General features: G+C 44.3%; 1 protein-coding gene across 2 annotated transcripts in view; it reads right to left on the reverse strand.

The window, feature by feature from the left end:
• Positions 1-3,423: 3,423 nt before the first annotated feature.
• The window catches only part of LOC111866232 (protein apterous), a 155,154-nt gene continuing 132,558 nt past the window's right edge, over positions 3,424-26,019 (reverse strand). For both annotated transcript variants that reach the window (XM_023854992.2, XM_023854991.2), the window contains exons 4-5: positions 15,771-15,994; positions 3,424-4,146 (exon numbers count right to left, since the gene is read on the reverse strand). In XM_023854992.2, coding sequence (XP_023710760.1) covers positions 3,913-4,146; positions 15,771-15,994 — 458 coding nt within the window. In that variant the 3' untranslated portion in view covers positions 3,424-3,912. The remainder of the gene's footprint in view (positions 4,147-15,770; positions 15,995-26,019) is intronic.

Raw genomic sequence — 26,019 nt, forward strand, 5'->3', positions numbered from 1 at the left:
CCTCGGCCCCTCACATAACAAACCACTGAAGGCGACAAACGAATCTGGAAGAAAATAAGTAAGAGAAATTGAGAAAATTACACAAACAATACGGTCTTCTAGGACCATATCGCCTCAATCTTCATGGTCAAAGAGTAAACCAATATTAAACTATAGATTCCCACCTGTATGTATTTCTATCCTGAAGATGGAAGCGGTATGTTTTTACGAAACTTCGGGCTCTCTCCCAGCTTCACCAAATTATCTTCCTCTTCATAGTCAGTGTTATCAGAACCTCAGATCCAACAAAGATGTCCTTTCTCCGTCAACGGTCAAGATGTGATAATGTGCTGCCTGTTCAAAGCTATCGCGTATCTCAGGGAGTAGCAGGGAGATACTGAAGAAAGCTGGGGAGGAAACATACTCTAGCGTCATTTAAACTATCAAGAAACCACATGAAATCACCTGGTGCTGAACCCAGAGCCCTTCAACGAGAAGTCAACTCCTTACCGCCTGAGCTGTGACGTAATTGACCACTCAGTAACTCATCTGGTGAGGTTTCTGTACAATACAAGTACCTGCGAACAAAACTAAGTAACAGAGGCGAGGTTCGTGACGAAATCGGGTAAGAGCAAATTATGTAAGTGCTTCTTGTCACCCCCCTCCCCCTACTTCCCATAGCATGAAGCTTATGGTGCTGTTCAAAACTCACCTTCTTGGCTCTGCTTAGGATCCCAGTCTCCTTTACAACATATGCCAATCATTCACCATTATTTTCCTCAGCCTCCACCTCTTCATCTTCATCTCTCATCAATCACTATATTCATCTTCCCAACTATCTCAAATTCGACCTTGCTATATTTCTTCTACCTTCTGGCCTATCAGTCCCTCCGTCCATCCATCTATATACAGCCCTTATGGAACTTGGACTTTTTGTTTCAGTTTCTTAATCCTATACACAGTCGGCAGGACTCCTTGGATGGGGGATCAGCCCGTCGTAAACAAAATTTAAGTGAGGTTTTCACTGCAGTGAATATGAATTTTTTTTCTCAAATGTGCTCACCTTTAGCTTTGTAGATATTTAGCGATGTTTCGGAGGAGCATTTTGTGTCTATCTTCAGATTTTGACTTTTCTGTTGGTTCCTCTATCCGAGTAGGATACACAGCGCCACATTCAAGAAGATAGTGATCTCCAGGATTTGGGTGATTAAACTTTAGATTCAATGGAAGTGATTTATGTACGCAGTTATAAACAGGGTTCTGTGACCAGCTGAATAACTAAAACACCCTGTATCATACAGTAAACTACTTGGTTTGTTAACAATTTTGGCAAGCGCTGATGTGTAACACGGAAGCCTCCCCTGACAAAAATTAAATTTGGAAACAAGAACATTTTTAGTGTAGAAACATTATATCAACATTATATTTCATATATGAAATACATTTATTGCTTTTAGTCACACTGGACGGTGTAATCAAACCATTCAATAGTAGTGAATGGTGTGAGGGACCAGAATGAATACAGTTAAACAGTAATGAAATTTTAAATTCCATAATGGACAGGAAATTTTCTGAATAACAAAGGAATTAATCATCATCACTGGCACGACAGCCCTTTGTGAGCCCTGGTCTTCCTCAGGACTGCTCGCCATTCTTCTCCATTCGATGCAACATTCCTCCACTTCTTTACACCCAAAATTCTTATGTTAACAAAGGAATTACTGGTTTCTAAAACTGGATTCTGTTCCCTGGAGTTTGTTATCTATTTCATATGCCTAAAAGCAAACAGTGATATATATTTACATCGCCCGTTGTTTATTGGCATAATTAATGAAAATTTATCAAACTGTATGAATTGACATGGAGCAACATCGCAATACGAAACGCTGGAAGGACACGGGAAAGTGTGCATAACCTGCTCTGGCAATTATCTCTGAAATTACCTGAAAGGAATGAGGGAAAACATGTCAGGTTTGCCAACCTCTGAGACAAGAAACGACCATCATCTCTGGAATATTAAGGAAGAATTTTAAATACTAAACCGTGACATTCGATCTTCGTTTGTTTTGTGATGAATAAATTATATAATGATAAATTCTTGGAGAGAAGGGAAATTCGATATTGTTAAGGAACGAAAAAAAATGGGAGTTTTGGATTAAACAGCACTAAAATTACAGTTTATAAAGTAATCATTTTTAATGGGTCATTATCGATAAACATAAAGTTGTGGAAAAGTCATGCCAAATAGGCTTTAAATTACCATCTTTATTTACTTTATAAATTTCCTTCTCTTTTTAAGATCTGAGATAGGCCTAGTCCACCTGATTTCAAAATTATATTCTGTAGGGCCTTTGAAACACATGTTGGTCTGAACGCAACGCAGAAACAAAACCATTTCAGTTCGTCTTCTCAAGCAGTAAAAGTTATTCCCTTCAACCCACTTAACTTGTCAGCCTTTCTTAGCACAAACATCACGACATCTGCCGAGAAACTTCACCACGTGGAATGACGTCGAAATTCACGAGTTCACACTCTGAGTGCCGCTGCAGGCAAAGTCGCTGAGACGCCAACTATGAACTGTCCTGTCAAGTTCCCCACACGCGCTTATCACGACAAATGTTTACCATCACGCAAAGGAAATACGTCACAATCCAACCGGAACTGACAACACTGAATACTGACTTCAAAACCAAATGTTCAGCATTAACACGATGGCTGAACATAAATCACATACCAGGTCGTGAGCGAGAAGTTTATTTTTGTTTCTGTATATCGTGTCTATTCTGTGAGTATTAATAATGTTTTGATTTGGAAATGTCAAGTGCAGTATACTACACAAACAAACAGTTTACGGCTGACTATTTGTGCTTGTTATTCGTGGGAGATAACGTCAAACGTCGGCCTCGATGTATCATCCGATGATATACAGAAATGGAAAGGAATACGGAAGAAAGCAGGGGAAGCTAACAGCACGAAAGCTCATGTAACGTGTTCTAAATTGGCGTNCTTTCTACATGACGTCATTAAAATTTAATTTAATAATTGTAGTTATTATTCCTTCTTCAAAGTTTTCGCTGGTGTATTTTGGGGCACTGAGAAGGAAAGCAACCAAGCACCACACGGAGAACAAGTTGGTCTGCTTGCTGGTAGGGAATTTAAATTTCCAAGCGGTGTCAACACTGAAATTGTAGATATCAGCCAATGAACAGATAATGTGAGAATTCTGACGTGTGTGGTGGGCCTAATACGAAGTGTTAAGATTTTCTACCACATTTTCTAGACAATCCACTCACAGATGGCGGTAAAGTTGTCAGCCTTACGCGCCGGCCGCCCTTTACCCCCATGAATATTCCTGGTACTCATTTCTGTTAGAGACTGACTCTACCCCAGGGCCATAGTGCGGCTGGAAGAATTAGGTCAATTAAAAAAATCCGATGACATCACTGGGAATCGAACCCGCGACCTTTCGGACTGTACTATAGTGTCTCAACCAACTACGCTACCGCGTACCCCCTGTAAAGCAAAGATTATAACATGAAAAAGTTGAAAAGCAATTATGTGAGTTGAATTTGACAACCCTGTATACATATTTCACTGCTGTCTCTTCCTTATTTAGTGAGGGGCGGGGGGAAATGTCTAAGAGCTAAAAGAGGAGGAATAATCTTGCGATAAAGATTTCAGAACAGTGTAATATAGTGAATTTTACAGACTGACCGACTTACATCTGTCAATATGTTCAGTGTTGCCAAACATTCCACTTGCTTTACAATGGGGGAGAATTTTGAAGCAATAAACGCTTACATGATACCGCCGTTCTTTACGGACACCCAGACAGAGTCGAGTTTCCTATAATTACGATACAACAGTTCAAGGAAACATTAAATGTCCAACTCTCAACGGAAATTAATTTAAATTACCACACGCGCACGCGCATTAGGAGCATTCAAGCGGTGAGGAAGATGAACCACCCAGAACGAAGGGGGGGCTGTGTGGGGGGAGTGACTGCTGGTGAAATTCTGGGCCCACGGTACCAGGTGCATGAGGCTGGAAGGTCTCCATGTCTCCCAGAGAGTTGCCGGATTCCGCCCCTGGACATTTATCCCCGGTTTTACCTTCCTGCTTGATCATCATTCGCCGCCATTTTGCCCTCGCATTCTGGAACCACACCTGAAACAGAAAAACAAATATTCTGTCACTTCCGGAAGAGAACTGAGGCCTGCACCGCGATGGTTCTTCCGTGTTGATACTGTACAAGTCTCTGGATATACATCAATGTTTCGAAATAATATACCGCCTCCATCTTCAGGGTTGGAATAGTACCAAAGTTTCAGACCAATAAGCCGCTTCCGTCAGCATACTTTGCTACAAGCTTCACGCTGGTTTCTTACTCGGCTTATCCTTCGACCGTCAAGATATAAGCGACATATTCCTCCGAAATTTCTGTTGATTTTCAACGAATTACGCAGTGTTATATCCCAGAAGACAGAACTGTTCAATAAATGCACTGCTTGAAAAGGAGATTAATACATTACTGGAACAGAGCGATACAACATCCCTGTAACAGTCCGTGGAGGCCCATAGAGTTGTCAGACGTCGAGGCTCCCATATTTTCTAGACCATCAGCTCACAGATGGCGGTGAGGTTGTCACCTTTACGCACCGTCCGCCCTTTACTCCCATGAAGATTCATGGTAGTCATTTCTGTTAGAGGCTGAATCGACCCCAGGGCCTAGTGCGGTTAGAAGGATTAGGCCAACTGAAAATTTAGTCACCTCGAGAATCGAACCCGCGACCTTTAGGCTTCTAGCACACTTCCTCGACCAACTACGCTACCGTGTATCCTCTTACGTGAACAGAAGACATATATAAAAAGAGGAAATTAAGATTTTGTTCATGTCACAAAGAGAATTATCTACACGCGGCTTCCGAAAGAAGTTACAGCCCAATTACGGGTGCCATGATCACATCTGACAATTAAACCCAGCAACCCCTTTCCCCGCTGTCATGGCGCCCATTAACAGGGACCAGAAAGGAAGCACTTAAAACATTTTTAATGTAACAAGGTTTCCAGTCAGAAACGCAATCGGATTCGAGTTTGTCCGGGCGATCTTCATTAATTATTCCGGTGAAATGCAACCTAATGCGAAAGATCTGTTCCAGAAAGGGGCGGGGGGGGGGGGGGAGACTTGTCCCGCGTTTGTCGCTCTGATCTGACAGACAGACTCCCTCTGATTTCTCCAGTGGAGTAACGAGAAGCCATGTATATACAGAATGCCCCAGGTAAGGAAAAGCTGTCCCTGTGCTTAACTAAGCACCGCGCCATGAAGGCGTATGGGGGAGCGGATGTATAGAGATACATTCTTTTGACCTCGGCACTAGTTCGTGAGTGGCCATCTTCACGCTCCGGCCACTTTTCCACCGGCGAAAGAACCCCCGATGTCCATTGGGTGAACCCCAGAGCCGGTCTGGACGATTTGGAGAAGTGAAAATTCCTTATCCTACCGGGACTCGAACTCCATCCCCCTGGAACGTCCAGCACGTAGCCAGTCGCTATACCGACAACACCAACTAACGTTATTACACCAAAATATTTAGCTCGTCCGCCATGTTATTATTTGACGCTTATCCAAGGAAAGGATATCCGTTGGATAGGAGGCTGGGTGGGCACCAGGTCGGTCTGGACGCTGTAAGGAGAAATATCATTCATCTGCCGGGAATATGTTGACGCCCGGCCCGTTGCTATACCGACTGAGCCATCCCAGCTCCCATGCAAGAACCTAAACCCTTCATAATTAGGTACGAGTTTAAATTCTGTCGGTAATGACGAAAGCTACATTCAATACCACCACGCTGTCAGTAGCACTAGAATTAGTTGCATGTAGACCCGTTGCTAGGTAACGGTAATGAAATGCCGACCCCTAAAAGGTGACTATATATATATACACACACACACACGAGGGAGCGTCAGTAAATAGGTCACAAATGGATATAAAACACAAAACACGTGATATTCGAACCTGAAAATAACATTTATTTCTCGGCATAACCTCCACCAACATTGATACACTTGTCCCATCGCTTTACCAGTGCGCCGAAACCCGCAGCATTGAAGCCTTTAGACTGTTGTCTCAGCCACTTCCGCACCTGGTCGGGCATCATCTGCAGCTCTGGAACGTCCTTTAGAGAATTTCTAAACCCAGTTGCGAACCACTTTACACGACAAACGCTTCTCACCGTAAACAGGGAACATTTCTTTACGAATATCAATTGCACTGTCCTTTTGCCCACAAAAAAAAAAAACGCAGAACAAAACGCTGCTCTTTGGTACTATACTCCTCACGCATGATAGCTATCTTGACGATCTTGACTACTGAAACCAGCCTCTGAACATAAGCATGGGCGTCTGTTACCTAGACTGTCATGACGCTGTATTGTGCTGCTACCTAGTGATGTACACAGAAAACTTTATTGCATCCATTACAGCTGTTTCACTTCAATTTGTGACCTGTTTACTGACTCTCACTCTTATATAAATTCAGGAAGAATCCAGATGCAATTTAACTGAGTTTTAACGATTTCAGGAACGACTTCGACCAAATTTCAAACAAGTTTTAACAACGTTTCGGAAGACTGATCTACAAAAAGCAATACAATGCAGCAATATGGCGGTCACATACCCGTATATATAATGCACGTGATGATGACCTTATAAGGTCGAAACATGTTGCAGAATAAACAGCTGTAACACATGAAAACGTGGCACAACCAACACTTCCTCTCTGACTTAAATGATTAACCAACAGAACGGGATGCATAATCATATCAGGGTTACTTGTCAGACTGCATTTCCCGTTGAAGTTTCAACGCGTCTCACGCTACTGGTAGTAATATTTTCAAGGTTTAATGAGAGGGTCATATTATTTGTATTTGTTTCGATATATCTCCTCCTACCTTCATCAAGTGTTTATTCGATGATAATACTAAAAACGACGTTACTGTACTGTAATTCTTGACATGCATGCAACAGATTACACAACTCTGTCTGCTGCATAACTGCCTTAATGCTTGCATGTCCTGGCAAGGCGTTCTTGTGGCCAAGCCCGCAGATGGCCAGGCGCCAGAGGAATCTGAAACTGCGGCCGGGGGGAACCCGTGAATGAACACAACGTAACGCTTCAAGAGGCCCAGAGCACCTCGACGAGGGCAGTGGGTAGCTCTGGTAGGGGAAACTGCGTTCCGTCAGATGAACAGAAGCGTGAAGTCCATCTCGACTGCAAAAAAGTGTAAAAATGACAACAAAATTAAACTTAAATAATGGGAATATATTTTTTACGACTTTACAAACAAAAATTTGTCTATGGCTCTACAGCCCTTTGTTGAACCTTGGCCTCTTTTTAAGTTTTTTAATCTATAGACAGTCGGTAAGCCTCCTTGGGTGACTGACCAGCCCGTCGCAAGGCCGCTACCTACACACAAAACAACACAGACACAGGCAGGCATGCCTCGAATGGGATTCGAAATCACGATCCCAGAGTTCGTGCGAGCGAAGATATTGCATGCCTAACACGCGGCCACTGCGATCGGCAAACAAACATCTACTTTCCTTTGACTACGTACTGAGTGGTACAGCGACTGGCTACGGACTGGACGACCGAGGTTTCGGAGTTCGAGTCCCGGTATTTGGTTCGAACAGGCCGTGGGGCCCACCCAGACTCCTATCCAATAGGTACCGGGGGTTGCTACCCCGACGGTAAAGTGACCGGGGCGTGAAACTGACCACTAACTTCCAAGTAGTGCCGACGTTAAGAAATCGTGGGTCTATACATCCACTCACCCATACGCCTTCATGGCGTAGTGCTTAATTAGTTCAGCACTGATACGACACGGACCGCACGCAAAAGAACGAGTCCGCCAGTCCTTCTGTTATTCAATGTGTACACTCTGAAGTCAGAACGTGATTAGCGAGCCGCAGTACAAGGGACTAGGTCTCTTGTACTGCGGCCACCTCTGGCTATTGTACCAGCCCCAGATGATAGGTGAGGGTGATTGTGGAGCTTAGTGGGGGGGGTGGAGTCCAGCTGGGTCCACTCGGCACGGCAGCCACTGATTGGCCTATTGTACCTGCCCTGGGTGATTATGATGATGGAGAATTTTGTGGAATGAAGATTGGCAGGGGAAACCGAAGTACTCGGAGTAAACCTGTCCCAGCGTCACTTTGCCCACCACAAATTCGGCATCACTAGACTCGGGATCGAACCCAGGCCGCCGCGTTGGGAAACCAGCGACTAGCCGCTTGAGCTATGGCGCGGCCCTTTTTATATAATACTATAACATTATGCAGTGCCACGTGTTTCTCTGTAGAGATCTGTTGATGCAGACGTTTCTACACCGAAAGAGGCCTTCACGTAATGTTGTTACGAACTGGGTTGTGGCGACGCTGAGTGCATTAACTGTATTACAGTTCTAACAACAGACAGCGCACCTACATTCATTAGTTATCTATCTGTTAGTGGAGCACTTGTGAGCCCCGAGGGGCTGCGAGCAACATCGGCCCGGCATGATGTTGGCCCTCGGCCCGGCAATCCGTCAGTCCCCGCCACCCATTTCTCATCGCGCATGCGCGTTTCGGATGCCGCTTCTTCAGCGAAGCACCGGCAATTAGCGGGAATAGAAATAAACCAAGCTCACAAAACGCAAAGGGAAAACATACATCAATCAAGTGTAAGGTCTGAAGATAGGTCAGCTACCCAAATAGAAATTTGGTACTGCTTTTAGAAGGCATTCCGACTGAATAGATTCTTGATACAGGCTAGATATAGTTATCAGTTTTTTAAAAAACGGTACAAAATACATTCCAACACACTCATATGCAACGCCAATGTCAAGGAAAATACGAAACTTTAATCACATTGGAATGAATCAGTCTGAAACTGAAACTGGCTTATCTATGAATGGAATGCTCGGGGCAGCATGAGTCATTAAGAAAATAACAGCTGTCTTGTGCTCCGTATTTTTTTCCTTTTTAATAATATATGTAACCTATAGCGGCCGTAGCTATGGGTTTATACGCAGTAAACAATAAGAAATATTAACTAATTTAAATGAACTGTTCTGGTTCTATGAGAATATTTTTATTATTATTAAATTTAACTGCAAATTGGTTTTTACCCGGTGGCAGCGTTCCATAAAATGCTGGGAAATTCTTGAGTAGCTGCAGAATTGGCGGCTCCTCCAGAAGGGCTCAGCTCCATGAGTGAGTAAGTAAGTAAGTAAGTAAGGCAGCGGTACTACAATAAGACACAACACACAAAACTACATAAACAACAAAGGACGCACTACACACATTGAATACAATGCAAATACACTTACAACTACAACAAATACTATTTCAACTACAATTATATAAATTAATATTAATAAAAATAGGCGTACTATACACTAAACACTAAGAGTAATGAAATACGCGATGTCATGAACTGATGCACCAACATTTCTTCATGAACTTCCCTTCATTCAGCTTCACTGCACTTACGTACCCTTCACATCCTCACAGTTCACTTCACTTCACTTCACTTCACTTCGCGGCACTTGACTTCACTTCGCGTCACTTGACTTCACTTCGCATCACTTCACTTCACTTCGTATCACTTCACTTCACTTCACTGCATTTTCGGATGATTTCTCCCACTCCTTCACTTCGCCTTGTTTATCACTTTCCTAACCCTTTTCCTAAAATTATTTGGTTTTCAGGAGAGTCCCTAAAGCATCTGCATCGCTGTATACATAATACAAGCGATGACAGGGCCGTTAAGTAAGGCATGAAATTACTGTCACGCATTCAGAGTGTGTGACTATAGACGGGGGTTTGAATTATTGGATTTACTGACAATTTACATGTAGTACTACAAAAACTGTAACACTGTCGCTATTTCCACACTTTACAGTTCACTGACACACACAGACTAGTGTCCTCAGTCTATTACACTTTCCACTGTCCGTTTCCTAGCAACGGCTTTTAGCACTAGAACTAGAACAGTCTCACTACAGCACACGTAAAGACTCCTCTTCACAGCTCGGCTAAGACTCTCTTCCACAGTTCAACTCTCGACTAACTGCTCACTTGGAACTCCGGAATTCGACTGATGATTGTCGACTTAACTCTTCTTTATAAATATTTTGCGCGGACCGAATAGAAAACATTCATAACAATTCATCTATTGTTGCTTGTGTATCCGTTGCGGCAGAAACTTCTTTACTGAGCCGCTGTTTAGCAATGAACGTTTCCTCTGGCTCCATTATTCCGGCCTACAGGTGTCATGTCACAGCAAGATTATGAATTACATGCTACAGAGAATGTGGGAAATACGGACCTCGCCTTTTTTTCTTTTATTGCACAGAAAAGAACTTTGTAGTTGTACTGGACACACTAAGGGGGAAACTGAAAAATTCGACTGACGTCACGACCTAGACACGAAGAAAGAAATATGGACACATCTCTACTGACCACTCTATTAACTCCAGCAAGCAGAATAAGCTGATAGTAGCTCAGATGATCATAAAATTCCAAGTAATTTATGGAACCCATTGTTTCAATATAATGTTCACAACATGAGCCAGCTGAATTCATTCTGTACCCTCACATCGGAAGTTTCTAAGTGTCATTTTAATATTATGATCCCATCTACGCTTAGGTCTTTCCTGTAATCTCTTCCCTAAAGATTTTCTTACTAAAATCCCACAAGACTCTGTCACATCATAATGGAATGTGGCTCTCTCGTTTTCTATTGTCTTACAAGTCAGTCCGGTGGGAGCCGGGGTAGCGCAGTCGGTATAGCGACTGGCTACCGGCTGGATGACCGAAGGGTCGGAATTCGAGTCCCGGTAGGGCCAAAAATTTTCTCTTCTTCACGTCATCCAAACCGGCTCTGGGGCCCACCCAACCTCCTATCCAATGGGTACCTGGGGCTCTTTCATCGGGGTAAAGCGGCCGGGGCGTGTAGCTGACCACTCACCTCCAGCTAATCCACTCCCCCATACGCCTCATGGCGTAGTGCTTAAATAGTTAAGTACAGGGGCAACTTTACCTTTCACAAGCCAGTCCGGTTGACCAAACTTTTCTTGAATTAATATTCTTGTGCTTGTATTCACCCTTCAAAAACGAAGTAGATAGTTCGAATGAATATCCAGAAATAGGGACGTAGAGAGGAAAATACTGAAAATAATAAAAGAACGGAACGGGATTTCTCGTGCGAAGGCCATGATAGAGGAGGCTGTCATAACATTACAACAGTAAACACACGTCTTTACGTTGCCGCGTGCCCTGACCGAACCCCATGATTTAAGGATACAGTGAGATGAGGCGAGCCAGCCTGACACTGACACTGCTTGGGCGTGTTCCGATTTGGGCCCTGTTGAGGTCAGCACGGCCAGACAGGTCGCGGGTTCACAACCGGCGGCTTCAGCCACTTTGATGGGACATTTTCTGGATACGAGACGCTGTTCACTCAACTCCGTTTCACCTTTATTAATACGTACATCCGGCGACCAACATCTTCTGTAGTTGATACAGTGATAGTTAATTACAAAAAGAATAACTACTGCTTCATGCTTGTTTGTTTCTTGGTTTATTTTCCGAAACTGAAGATGGATGCGATATGTTCATCCGAAACGTCGCCTAACTTCCAAGGGACTTCACGGCGTTAATATGATAAAGCTATCCCTGTAACAGGCCGTGGAGGCTCATAAGGTAGTGAGACGTCGAGGATCCCACATTTTCTAGATAATCGGCTCACAGATGGCAGCGAGGTTGTCAGCCTTACACGCCGGCCGGCCGCCCTTTACCCCCAGGAAGGTTCCTGGTACTCATTTCTGTTAGAGGCTGAGTCGATCCCAGGGAAATGGTGCGGCTGGAAGGATTAGGTCATTTGAAAAGTCCAATGACCTTATAGGGAATCGAACTCACGACCTCCCGGCCTGTAACATAGTGCCCCGATACGATAAGTGACATAGTTAAGCTTATGAGGGAAGTTGACGCTCGATTCAACGGGCTGGCAACAGCACGAATTATTATGCATAACAGCCTCTGTATAAACTGCCTAGAAGCTCTGCCTGGCTTCACCACGGCGTAAAGCACAAGCAACAGAAAAGAGAATGATAATAATCTCTTGCCAAAACGAAGAAAATCAGTGCAGAAATGGCAAGGCTCCAGCTTCATCGCGGTTACTCCTTGACAGATAATTTTTGGTTGCCGAGTACCGAACAAAAACGACATCCGTCTGACGGACACGTCAGAAATGAAATCGATTATTATTCGGTATAGAACGCTTCTTTTTTCCCTGAATACTGAACTACAACTGAATCTGCCCGACGGATTTCCCACTTGGACCCCCACTGCACGTATCGTTAATTGTATGTGCCTACGGTTTACTAAGGGAGGGACTTACGATCATGCCAAATTTGGTCGAAATAAGTGTAACGTTGTAGAAATACACCAAGAACAAACAGAAACATAATTAAGCACTACGCCACGAAGACGTACGGAGGGAGTGGGTGTATAGATCCACGTTTTCTTGACCCCGGCACTAGTTGGAGGTTATTGGTCAGCTTGACGTTCCGGCCGCTTTACCCTCGGGAGAACATCCCCGGTATCCACTGAATATCAGACTGGGTGAGACTCAGAGACGGTCTGGACTAAGTTGATAAGACAAAATTCTTGACCCTACCGGGACTCGAACTCCGATCCCTTGGTTGTCCAGCTCGTAGCCAGTCGCTATATCGACTGCACTATTTATAAACCTTAATATTATCCTCGCATCTACGTCTAGGTTTTCTCAGTGACCTCTTTCCTTCTGGCTTTCCCACCAATATCCTATATGCATTCCTCTTCATCATTCGTGCTACACGCCCTGCCCATTTCACCTTCCTTGACTTGATCATTGTATTTGGAAATTATGAAGCTCCTCATTATGCAGTTTTCTCCAACCTCCTGTCACTTCCTCCCTGCTTTCTATACCCGTTGCCTACCTGATGAAGGTAATGCAGCGACCGAAACACGTGGTGCAACTGGCTACAGCTTTAGAAGCAAGAGACGTGGATCTATGGGCACACACGAGCAGGACGCTGCGCTGTATCTCAACGGCGGCACGAAGCGGGTAGACAAATCAAAACGTTTCTTCTCGCTTTACAGTTGTGCGTCACCCTGATGGGCCCCCCCACACACTTGTATCTCGTGCCCCCGCCTCCCCCCTTAAAACTATGAGGCCGCTGAGGCCGGAATTCGGTCTTATCGCCCTGCGCAGATACGGGATGTGGTGTGGACGCCATTTTGTGAGCAGTCTTCCTTCCGGGGCCATTTGAGTTTCCGTGCCTATCCTCCCGCCGAACAGAGACAACTGAAGCGATCTGCTTTCTTACTGCTCCGTGCAAGAAATAATTTGGCAAAGTACACGGAGCACTCAGTCGGTACAGCGACGGGATACGGTTTCGTTCGACTCCCGACAGAGGCAACAGATTTATCTCCTGTCCACAGCGCCCAGACCGGTTCTGGGGCCCACGCAGCCTAATCTTCAGTGGGTACAGGGGGCTCATTCCCCGAGGGGTAAATCGGCTGGAGGCGTGAAGCTGGCAGATCTCCTTCATCTAATACCGAGGTCAAAATTTATGGAGCTATACCTCCACACACACACACACACACACACACATTTACGTCTTCATGGTTTTCGTACAGCCTACAGGCTACTTACTGAAAGCCCACAAATAACAATACTAGCAATAATAAGTCATCATTCGCTGCGCCACAAGCCGGAAGGTCCCGGAAACGATTCTCGATGAAGTCACCTCATTTTTCAATTGGCCTAATCCTTTCAGCCGCACTATGGCCCTGGGGTCGACTCAGCCTCTAACAGAAATGAGTACCAACAATATTCCTGGTGGGTAAAGCGCGGCCGGCGCGTAAGGCTGACAACCTCACCGCAATCTGTGAGCCGACTGTCTACAAAATGTGGGAGCCTCAACGTCTCACAATCCTATGCGCCTTCATGGCCTGTTACAGGGATGGCTTCACCTTTTTTATGACTCATCATTATTAAGGTCGTACTCATTATATTTGAGTCTCATGACGTCACCAACACTAGCGCCCGACTTCNGGGGGGTACATCTGTAAATGCAGGTAACTGTTAAACAATTCTTGTTAAATATTTATTTGAAAAGAGTTTAAGGTGGTCACAATAACACAGAATCCTCACACAAAAGAGTTTTTAGGTAATGTGTGAGGCTGACAGGTTTGGTTGAAACAACTTAACCCAATATCAGGAATTAAATAAAAGTTATTCTAAAAATTCCGATTTTAATATTTCGGCCCCCATCATAATGACGCAACTGTAAGGGTTTACAATGTATAACGATGAACCGATTTCAAGTAAATTTGATTTGGTTGAACCGGTCCGTCACACTAGCAACAATATAAAATGTTATCAGCTCCGTTCAGTGTGACTGATAAATGATTTTCTCCTTTTTAATCTTTCATCCTTGACATGTCTCGGTCGGAGCGACCGTCTTCAGAAGCACATACCAATACATGCGGAAACTACTATTACAATTAGTTACTATAGGATTCTGACGATGGTGTATAACACACAGAGATATTGGGTTTTCGGGCTTTATCCATCGTCCTGGTTTTAAGATAACTAAGAAAAACACGACGTTTCGGAAACTGGATGTGTCAAGTGTCCACTGGTCCAGTGATTGAGGCTAGCTCTTTCTAAGGGATCCAACAGAGTAGGTGTTTTACCTCACCTGAGGACGGAAACAGATCCAGTTTCCGAAACGTCGTGATTTTACTAGTTATCTTAAAAACCAGGACGATGGATAAGTCCGAAAACCCAATATCTCTGTGTACTATTACAATGTATTGATCAATATCAATACATACATACAATATCATTACAATGTCATGAATATAAAATATTAATCTTTAATAATTACAGCGATGTGCCTGACTTTGTTAAAATATTTATAAATTATTATAATTAGTCTATTTACAAATTTGGTTTAAAAATCTTTGTTAAAATCTAGAACCTATTTGGTTCGTGTCCTTATACTGCCTCTGTTTAATTAATTATTTTTTTTAATTCGCTTAGTGGGGGGTGGAGTCCAACTGGGTCCACTCGGCACGGCGGCCATTGATTGGCCTATTGTAGCCTGCCCCGGCTGATTATGATGATGGAGAATTTTGTGGAATGAAGATTGGCAGGGGAAACCGAAGTACTCAGAGAAAACCTGCCCCAGCGCCACTTTGTCCACCACAAACCCCACTTAACCAGACCCGGAATCGAACCCGGGCAGCCGCGGTGGGAAGCCGGCGACTAACCGCTTGAGCTATGGCGCGGCCTGCCTCTCTTTAGAGGAAGCTGAGTGGTTCCCTTGCTAGACGAATTGGACTCTTTAGTGGGACCGGGACAGCCCAGTCGGTAGAGCGAGAGGCTACAGGCAGGATGACATATGAATCGGGGTTCGATTTCCGGCTGAGGCAAGAGACTCTTTTGTCCACGGTGTCCAGACTGGCTCTGGAGGCGTGAAAGCACATACATCCAGTGCGCAGGTCATTAATTGTGAAACTATACCTCCGCAACCCCCATACATCTTCATGACGCCATGCGTAATTAATCACAGGGGAAATTTTACCTTTTACTTTATCTGCGTTAACCGTGTTTACTGCACCGGCAGAAAATGAACCATGTACGGGCGTGGCCACCACCGTCACCTGGCTTCATATCTGCGATGTAACTCACTAACCTGCAGCACCCGCTTGGGCAGCCCCGTCTTCTGGGACAGTTGTTTCAGGTCCTTTGCGTCCGGGTTGTGGTTGATGGCGAAGTAAGACTTCATGGTGCGCAGCTGATGGTGCTTGAACGAGGTGCGCATGCGCTTGGTGCGCTGCTGGCCGTTTGATCCGGGAAGTCCGGGAGTTCCAGGACCAGAACGTCCAAAAGGAACATCCAGGTAATCTGCATTCAAGTCTGAAAACAGGGAAAAATAATTTGTCAGTCCAAGTCGGAGAGACCCGGGCACACCCAACCTGTAACTACTCCATTCTAATTCGTGGGGTGGGGTGCGCCGAGTCCACTTTGTACGCAGTCGGAGCGTCAGCGATAAGGACTGAGAATTGGCAGGAGAAACGGAAGTATTCGAAGAAAACGGCTGTTGTTTCAGAGCTGTTTGCTAGCAACGGCCATTTCTCTGGCTCCACAGTTCTTGCTTTGAGCAAGTGTGCCACAATGCACTATTTCGATGGGAACAAGAAGGCCTAGAGCCGATCATGGTGGCCACGCGGTCTAGGGCATAAAGAGTCTTCACTAGCTCGAACAATGGGATCGTAGGTTCGAATCCCACTCCAGGCATGGATGTCTGTGTGTGCGATTCTGTTTGTGTTGTTCTGCGTGTAGGTAGAGGCCTTGATACGGGCTGAGCCCCCGTCCAAGGAGTCCTACTGACTCTTTAGAGATTAAGAAACTGAAAAGGCAGCCAAGGTCCAACAAAATGACTGTAAAGTCATAGAAAGTTATATAGATAGGAAAACCTAGATATAGATGGTAAGATAATATTAAAATGTATATTACAGAAATAGGATGGGGTAGTATAGATTGGATTCATCTAGTTCAGGACAGACACCAGTGGCGGGCTCTTGTAAACAAGGTTGTGAGACTTCGGGTTCAATAAAATTCTGGAAACTTCTTGGGTGGCTGAGTCACTGATGGCTCCTCAAGAAGGGTCCGGCTCCATGAAGTTTTGTTAACAGTTGGTCTAGTCCTGTCGCTGCCAGGGGGAAAAATAATTTCATGAATCCTAGGTTATGTGGTCAAATGGGGCACAAACAGTGGCTACAGGCCGGAGTGTCTGTTTTTCCATTACGGCAACAAAGAGGACGACGTTCCCGACTGCACATCAACAAGGATAAACGTGTGGGAGCATAATCCCCCCTCAACCCCGCCACCCCATCCACACTCGCACTGTCGACAAATTAATTGGCCCACGTGACCGGGAGGTCAAGTATTCGGTGCAAGCCGATTTGCGCAAAGCTGATTGGCTGCTCTTGTCTGTGTCAGCCAGTCTATCCCCTCGCAGAGGATTATCGAAGTGACTGCTCTACAGTTGCGTCAGCAACTAGCAGCGCATGTATCAACTACCTCCGTTATTGACGCCATGAAAAACAAAAGCTACACACGATTACCTAACAGAAACTCTGTGTTCAGGGCGCCGAACAATGTGACGCCGTGTAGTTTAAATGATTTTCTACCAATCTGCTCCGCGTCACGTCCCAGAACGCGATAATGTTCAGAGTTTTCGCGTGATGAGGAGGTCAAAGCTCACGCAGGGATGCATTTAAATGGGCGGGGCTTGTTCAGATTACTGAATTTGTTCGTAATTTCGAATGGCTGGACGACCGAAGGGTCGGAGTTCGAGTCTCGGTGGAATACAACATTTTCATTTTTCTGTGTCGTTCAGACCGGCTCTGGGGTGCACTCAACCTCCTATCCAATGAGTACCGCGGGTTCCTTCGCCGGGAATAAAGCGGCCGGGGCGTGAAGCTGACCACTCACCTACAACTAGTGCCAAGGTCAAGAAAACGTGGGTCTATACATCCACTCCCCTATACGCCTTTATGACATAGTGCTTAATTAGTTAAGTACAAGGATAATTTTACTTCTTTTTTTTTACTTTACTGTTAAATTTAACAGCACTTAAAGCATACTTACTGCGGTTAGTCGCTGGCTTCCCACCGCGGCGGCCCGGGTTCGATCACGGGTCTGGTCAAGTCGGATTCGTGGTGGGTAAAGTGGCGCTGGGGCAGGATTTCTCCGAATAATTCGGTTTCCCCTGCCAATCTTCATTCCAGCAATTGCTCCACAATCACCCTCACCTGTCATCTGGGGCTGGTACAATATGCCAGAAGTGGCCGCAGTACAAGGGACTTAGTCCCACCCCACTAGCAATAAAAAAACTTATGGAGTTGAGCCATTATTGAGAAGCCAAATCTGCAGCTACTCAAGAATTTCTCAGCATTTTATGGAACCCGAAGGTTCCTTACCGTGTTCAAAAAAGCCTTCCAATGGTCCCTATCCTGAGTCAGATCAATCCAATCCATGCTATCTCTCTAACACAGCACTTAAAGCACAAGAAGGTAATACGTGTAAACGAGATAATTCGTTTTTAGCGCTGAAGAAGTTAAATGCATACCATAGAGACTCTCTGTGAGAGGGGGAAATCCTTCAGAAAATGTTCCAAATTGCAACCAGAAGCTTCACCGTGGCGACTAGGCGAACACCTGCGAATTGGCAGGCAAACTGCAATAACCATCAACATGACGGGTCGCTTAGGAACGAAATTTTGTTTTTAATGCAGCTGGCAATTATTTTGGGTTCCCTTAAGTGTCTAGGTGAGCCCCGGGGCAGCGAAATTCTCAACAAGGGCACTAAGTTAGCGTATCTACCACAGCAGCTACGAACTGTAGAAACAAACTACATAACAGATCATTTCATGTTCTCGTTTACCATCCATGCATGCAAGAAAAGACAAAGGCATACAAAGTTTCCGAAGAAAAAACTGAAAGAAAAAAAACACTGAGAAGATCCAGGTATAGATAACACATTATTAAAATTTATTTTACGAGAGGGCGTTGATTGTATTTATCTGGCTAGGAATAAGGACCAGTAGCGGACTTTTGTGAAAGCGGTTATGAGCCTTCGGGGTTCATAATATGCAGTTAACTTGACTAGCTGAACAACTATTAGCTTCTCAAGTAGGGTTCTGCTTCATGGAGTCGGTCCATTAACACAAAATTTTCAAAATGGTTTTATGTTGCTCAAGAAACACCCGTGTCCTCGTCTGTGACGAGAGGAAATCCAGGCCGAAGCAAGAGAAGGATCTTAATGCCCCCCACCGCCCACTTTATCGCTGTCCTATACAGCAAGCAGTTTTAAGAGTTAATTATATCGTATATACGCACGGCCCTTCCCTGGATAAGGAAGTCTTGCAAGAGTCAGTTTCATCACTGGCAGTACGCAATTTCTGGTTACTACATGGGTTACTTCAAAAGGCATGACAACTATTTTTTGGGGGGGCAAACACGTTACAGTGAAGAAAGTTCAAAATATACTTATGAAAGGGCATGACATTGCCCTCTGATTGGCTTAGTCAGATCAGGTGGATGTGAAGGGGCGTAGGTATAGTAGGCAAGAAATCTGTACATTACGGAATGAGTGTTTTTTTTTTTCATTCTTTTATCCTCGAAAAATTCAATTGTGATTTTCGATGCACAGTTGCCTGGCCAATCTCTGTATGTCTCTGTAACTCCTTCAGAGACCAGCGCCTATCTTCCTCCATGCACTGGGCGATCGCGGCACGAGAAACATCGGTACGAACGGACACAGGGCGTCCACTACGTTGCAAGTCGGCACTTGCTTCTCTTCCACGTTGGAATGCTTCTGTCCACCTTGCAACAGTTCTGTATGGTAGAGCACGATCACAAGCTCTGAGTGATATTCAGTCGCATTTCTGCCACGAAGCACTGCTATTTTCACGTAACAACGCTGTTCCAGCCGGCCAACGTTATGATCATACTGACTTCGCGCTGGACTCGCTTCGTTGTCCTTGGACTTCTGCATCATTAGAAATCAGACGTTGCTGTCTCTCAGCGGCAAATTTGGAAATTCCGGTCGGAGCTTCCGAAATTTCGGAAAAATTATGTTGCCATGACTTTTGAAGGAACCCACGTATAACAACGGACTGCAAAGTTGCATGAACTTTGCCTGCAATACTTCAGAAAGAGGGGAACAGCATTTATTTCAGTGTATCGTGTCCACTTTGTGAGTATTGATAATATTTAATGTGGATTTGTGGAATACAGCACACTGCAAAAATAGAATGATTAAGTCTAGAGGATGAGATGGGCAGGGCATGTAGCACGAATTCGGAATGCATATATGATACTGGTGGCAAAGGCAGATGGAAAGAGACCATTACGAAGACCAAGACGTAGGTGGGTGGTCAATGTTAAAATTGATCTTAGACAGGATGGGATGGTATGGATTGGACTGATCTGGCTCAAGATAGGGATCAGTGTAGGGCTCTTGTGAACACGGTAATGAACCTCCGAGTTACATACAATTCTGGGAAATTCTTGAGAAACTGAACAATTGGCGGCTTCTCAAGAAGGGCTCAGCTCCTTGAGCGATGTACCAAAAATCTCATATAAATAAAATCGCGAGAGACATCTTGTGTAGTACACTCACATCACAGGAAATAAACAAATATGTGTTTTCAATTCAAGTCCTGCTGTAGCACCAACATACTGCAGACTTACAGAGATGTGTAAGAGTGTAATTCAGCAACTTTACTGCATTCACAAAAATAAATAAATACGGATCAAAATATCGTCCGAATTTAATCACTACATTACAGCAGCATCTGGAGGGGTACGACATGGAGATTAGGCTCCACAGGGGACAAATAAATGGATGACATACGCCAGCCAATCGTCAATTAGCTTACAAAAAGCGGAGGGGTGGGCAACTAATCTAAAAAGGTTAGGCTAGCAATCGAACGCCATCCCATGCAGAGTGAATTAATCTGTGATTAATTTTTAGTAAATCCGATCTATAGGGAACATAGTCAAGTTTTATATGTTGGGGGAGGGGGGAGGGTTTTATTTGTTGTCTGAAAAAGGGGCAAAATTACAGAGAGGGATGGCTTAATCCTGAAATAAACTGCGCAGTACAGAGGTCTCGTTAGAGCCCACTCGCCATTTTGCCAACGAGTATTACAAAATTACCAAGTACCTACGCTTGTGTCAATATGTGTCAATAGCAAATATAATTCCTTGTTTTATAACGCCTACTCAGATAAAAGTGGACTTTTAGAATTGTATGAAAATTGCAACACGAACTGAACTGCAGTACGGTAACAAGAATTTTACCGTCCTGTGTTTGTGTGTGTGCACGTGGCTCAGTCCATACCAGGATGGGAAGTAGGCATCTGAGAGGCACTACCATCCACACATACGGATGGCTGCCTCTCAGCCTCAACTTGGGGACTCGACTTCTGTTTCGCTTACCTGGATGATATCCTCATCTGGCCCGCGAGTCTGACTCGGCTAGGGTTCCAATAAGCCAAACTCGTCCGTGTGTGGTTCGCAAAGTTGGGAGTCAGCTCATGCGTTTGTGGTGAAATTAATCCGAGCCCGGCTCCCGAGTCAAGCTCGCCGAGCCGGACTCGTACGTATATGGGCACCTTTAGAGTTATGATGGCGTCGGTTACAGCCTTCTGAACGCTGTCAAATGTTTGAAAATGACAGTCCTTGACTCTTGATTTTAATTTTGTTAAAAACAGAATTCACAAGATGACAAATCCGGAGGATAGCTCAGTCGGTATAGTGATGGGCAACGAGTTGGACGGCTGGGGTTCGATACCAGATAGAGGTAAGTTTTTCTCTTCTTCACAGCGTCCAGACCGCCTCTGGGGCCCACCGAACCTCCTATCCAATGGGTACCGGGGGCAATCTCCCCGTGGGTAAAGTGGCCGGCGCGTGAAGCTGACCACTCACCTCCAACTAGTGCCGAGTCCAAGAATGGTGGAGCTATATCTCAACTCCACATATGTCTCCATGTGTAATACATACAGCTCCTTGGGCAGTTCCTAAAAATTTATACAGTATTCACTTCTGTTAGGATATTTTGAGAAATTTTCAGCTTTTCCAAACACAAAGTTTCGGAAGCCGAATCTGTTTCAGTCATCAAGGTATAAAGAAGTAATGGATCCATGTCAGATGAGCCAGTTAACAAAGAGTTACTCTCAATCACAGGATATGGAAACAATGTTTTACGCAGAGAACAAATTCTGCCACTGTCAAAACTGTCAGCACAAGTTAAGAGAGAAACCACTAGAACATGAAATATAAATATTCTCAACAGAACCCACTTCTAAAACACCCTCAATCTACATTTAGACTTGACTCTGTTATCCGCGGAACCCTGCTCTCAAACACCCCCAACCCTAGCCTGTCCCCCCCCAAAAAACAACAATGGGCCCAATTAAGACGTCCAGCAGTTCATTCTCTCAACGCGTACAAAGGATAGGCCGAAACGTGTTCGGTGTAATTTGTAAAGTTTATTTGCGTGTGCTGAGAGGTTCCAGCAGGGCGACGTCTGAAACTTTTGAGGTTAAGTTTGTAAATAAACGGAAACCAGGTTTCACTAGACTCGTCTCCCTGAAATCTACTTGTTTTAATGCCATCCTTTGAACAGATGACGGACGCAAATAAACAGCGTTGCAAACGCCGAACGAAACTGGCGCTTCCTGGTGGTTATTTCGCGAAGCTTCCGCCTACTTGCGGCGTGAAACTCAGGGGATTGAGAACCGGTGATCGGTAACCTCACATCAATCTTAATAAAAGGTTCGTGAATCATAAAATTTTGAAAAAAAAAATAGGATATATATAGCAGTTGAAGATTACGACATTATGGGTTTTAATACATATACCGGTTCTATACCGACGTTTCGGATGAATGTAACGCCTCTATCTTTAAGGTCGAAGAGTCAGGCAAGCAAATCCAGTAACAGGTAGGCGATATATCCCTCCGAAATCTACTGAGCTATACAACGTTACAACCCAGAACAAAGTCCTGTTTAGTGACCGCTTTGAGTGTCAAATGCAGACGGAATGTGACTGGAAGGGTCAAACTGGGAAACATTCTCAAAGAAACGCTATCCAATTAAGCATTACAGCTGGGGAGAGAGTCTATAAATCTCAAGAGTCTGCACTGCGAGCCTATACGTCATCGTGTAATGTTCCCAGCAATATGACGTCGTGTTGGCTACATAACTAATGGAAAGGCTAAGGCGCCAAGATGCATTCCGGGCCTTAACGTTGTCTCAGCTGTGTACAGTGACTGACTTCACACAGGCCGAACGGGGCTCTAAGTTATTTATTTGCTTTTATGTTTATTTAAAATGAAAGTAGGCATTAATCAAATTAAATTGTTCCCAAGTCCAGGCTCCTAACGGAAAGTAGCGATCCAGAAAACCGACGTTTAGATGACGGAATATGAAAAGATGATAGGGTCTACATATACAGAACGATAAGCAACACTTTACACAGGCAGGGTGAAGAACCTACGGTCAAAGGGGCATACATGATAACTACATCAACACACTTGGCAACTACACAATAACACATAAACACCCGTGCCGTTGCGTAAATTCAAACAAAGCGACCTCAAACAATGTTTGGATGAATTGACGACAACCCCAAGCAAAATACTGAAATTTTAAATAAATTTTAAATAGGTTTTATTGATTTAATTTTTTTTCCCTTGGCACTACAGCTCCAGTGGGCCTAGGCCTACCTCCATGAACTTCTCCGTTCACTTCGGATTGATTTAATTAAGTTCCATAATATATTTTCATTTTTTTTTTATATTTTGATTGTAACACTTAACACGAGGCAAAAATTTTGTTAGTATATAACATGACACGTTGCCCTGGTATGGATCCATATCGGTAGTTCATTAGCTGTACGTATTCCTATATATAACTGTCCGACGATGGCCTTGTACCAGGAATAAATATCGAATTGTAAAACATTAAAACTGAGTATATCTGTTGTGTTGACTGTTAACCTAATTCCTATATATACCTGGAACACACAACAGGATGCAGCCAATGAAGACACACCAACACTATACAATAACACACAAACACCTGTCGCTACATAAATAAATTAAAACAAGAGGACCTCAAACCATGTCGGTTGGGTGAATGGACGACGACCCCAAGCAAAATATTGTAAAGTTTAAATAGTTTTCATTGATTTTAATTAAGGTTCCTTTGAGTCAGGAGATATCGCATTCACATGTGATACGAGAAGTCTGTTTTAGCGATTTAGAGACACCTGATGATGGCAGTGAACGGCCGAAACATGTTGTGAGAAGGAAAGGGACGGAAATATATTGAATGAAATGAGAAGATTAATCTTAAAATTTCAAGTGAAGATTTTATATTTTCAAAAACATGTTATATCAGACTTTACGTGAAATATGTTGGCAATTTATTTTAATTACACTGTGAATAAGTGTTTTCCCATCAGATTTAAAGTCCTTAAAGACGTTTTATATATTATTTACCCATGAACGAACAGCTTTGAGAAGATGGGCAGAACATTTAACATGCATGGATTAGATAGAATTCCACAGATGGGAAGTAACAGGAAAATGTATTGTGGCGTACAGACCCGTTGCTAAGCGGTGATCCTGTAAAGAGCGGCTGTTGCTAGTTAACGCCTGCATGCAACAACAGAACAACGGGGTTATGCAACCCGTTTCTAGACCACGGATTGGTAAACGCATTCCCACTGAAACGAACACGCGCGCAGCGATAGAAGAACGGTGTTTTCTGCTGGGTCAGCCCCGAGACTATATAGCGAGGACACCAGGAGGTTGGTGTGAAATGGCTGCCAGCCTGGGACCTAGCTGAGCGCTGGCAGTTCAGTGGAGTTCTGTACGGGAGGCTGTGAAGAAAAGTTACTTGCACGAGTGCGACAGTGAAGAAAAGACTTTATGAGTGTGTAATTCAGCGAGACTGTTACAGTTCCTGCGTTAAAATCCGTTGCCAGTAAACGGTTAGTGGAGCCTGTAATAGACTGAGGACACCAGTCTGTGTGTTTCAGTGAACTGTAAAGTATAGTTCCGGGTGCTGTGGTCAATAAATCCGATATCTAATCCATACCCCGTCTACAGTCACACAAACACGCGACGGTATCTTAAAGAAACAGGATGCGAGTTTGTGGATTGGATTAATCTGGCCCAAGATCGGTATTGGTTGGGAACTTTTTACGAACACAGTAATATCTTCCAGGCTCCTCCCCCCCCCTCCCAAAAGGCGAGACATTCCCAGACCAGTTGAGTGACTATCAGGTATTTATTGAACACGTAGGTAGGCCTCCTCATCGAGTCACACCCTGTATCTGAGAATTACGAGCAGTAGATACTAAATGGAACTTTGCACTAGAACATGTGTGGTCAGCGTCGCGAATCATTTGCAGGCATGAAGAACGCTGCAGTGCTGTCATCTGGCGGCCAGTATTTGATTTAGAGGCGCATGCTCGTTGGCAGTTAAAACAAGAGACACTCTATAATGTGATCTGCCCCCATTGCCAATAGTATGAAGGGGGTGATTATGCACCCGGAAGAACTATTATGTGTAGTTCAAAGGAACCGCCCAAGTCATGTCGCAACTTATCTGAAATTTGGCACGCTGAGAGCACCTGTCCAGTAATGATATTGCACCCGGCAGCACCTGCCGACAACACTGCAAGTGCGCTAGAAGTGTAACGGTGCGTTCCCTCTCCGTCCAGAACAGTATGCTGGGCTGAAGGAGAGATGGGGCATGTTCTGCTTCACACAACTTTTGTTCCAGACAGTTTTCGCTCCGACAGATACTTATGGAGTTACGCCTGGGATGTTTTCAGACATGCACGTAGGTCTTCATGCAAAGTGTCCGCTGCTACTGTTCAATTTCGTGTTCGAGGTGGATGGAACTGGCTCAGGATCCTGTCCAGTGGCGGACTTTGGTATTAGCGGTGTTGAACCTTCGGGCTCTGCAACCAGAGTTAGTTAATTAGTAAGATGGATCTTAGGGAAGTGGGCTGTGAGGATGGGAGTGGATGGAACTGGCTCAGGATCGTGTCCAGTGGCGGGTTTTGGTATTAGTGGTGTTGAACCTTCGGGTTCTGCTACCAGAGTTAGTTAATTAGTAAGATGGATCTTAGGGAAATCGACTGTGAGGATGGGAGGTGGATGTAACTGGCTCAGGATCGTGTCCAGTGGCGGGTTTTGGTATTAGCGGTATTGAACCTTCGGGTTCTGCCATTTAGACGAAAGGGCACACAACTAAATATGGGGAATGAATAATGTGGAAAGAGAGGTCAAAGTTCAAATAGACTATAAACTATTCGATTCAGTAATTGAAATTACATATATCTTCAAATACA

This window comes from Cryptotermes secundus, unplaced genomic scaffold, assembly GCF_002891405.2.
Source record: "Cryptotermes secundus unplaced genomic scaffold, Csec_1.0 scaffold834, whole genome shotgun sequence".
Classification (NCBI taxonomy): Eukaryota; Metazoa; Arthropoda; class Insecta; order Blattodea; family Kalotermitidae; genus Cryptotermes; species Cryptotermes secundus.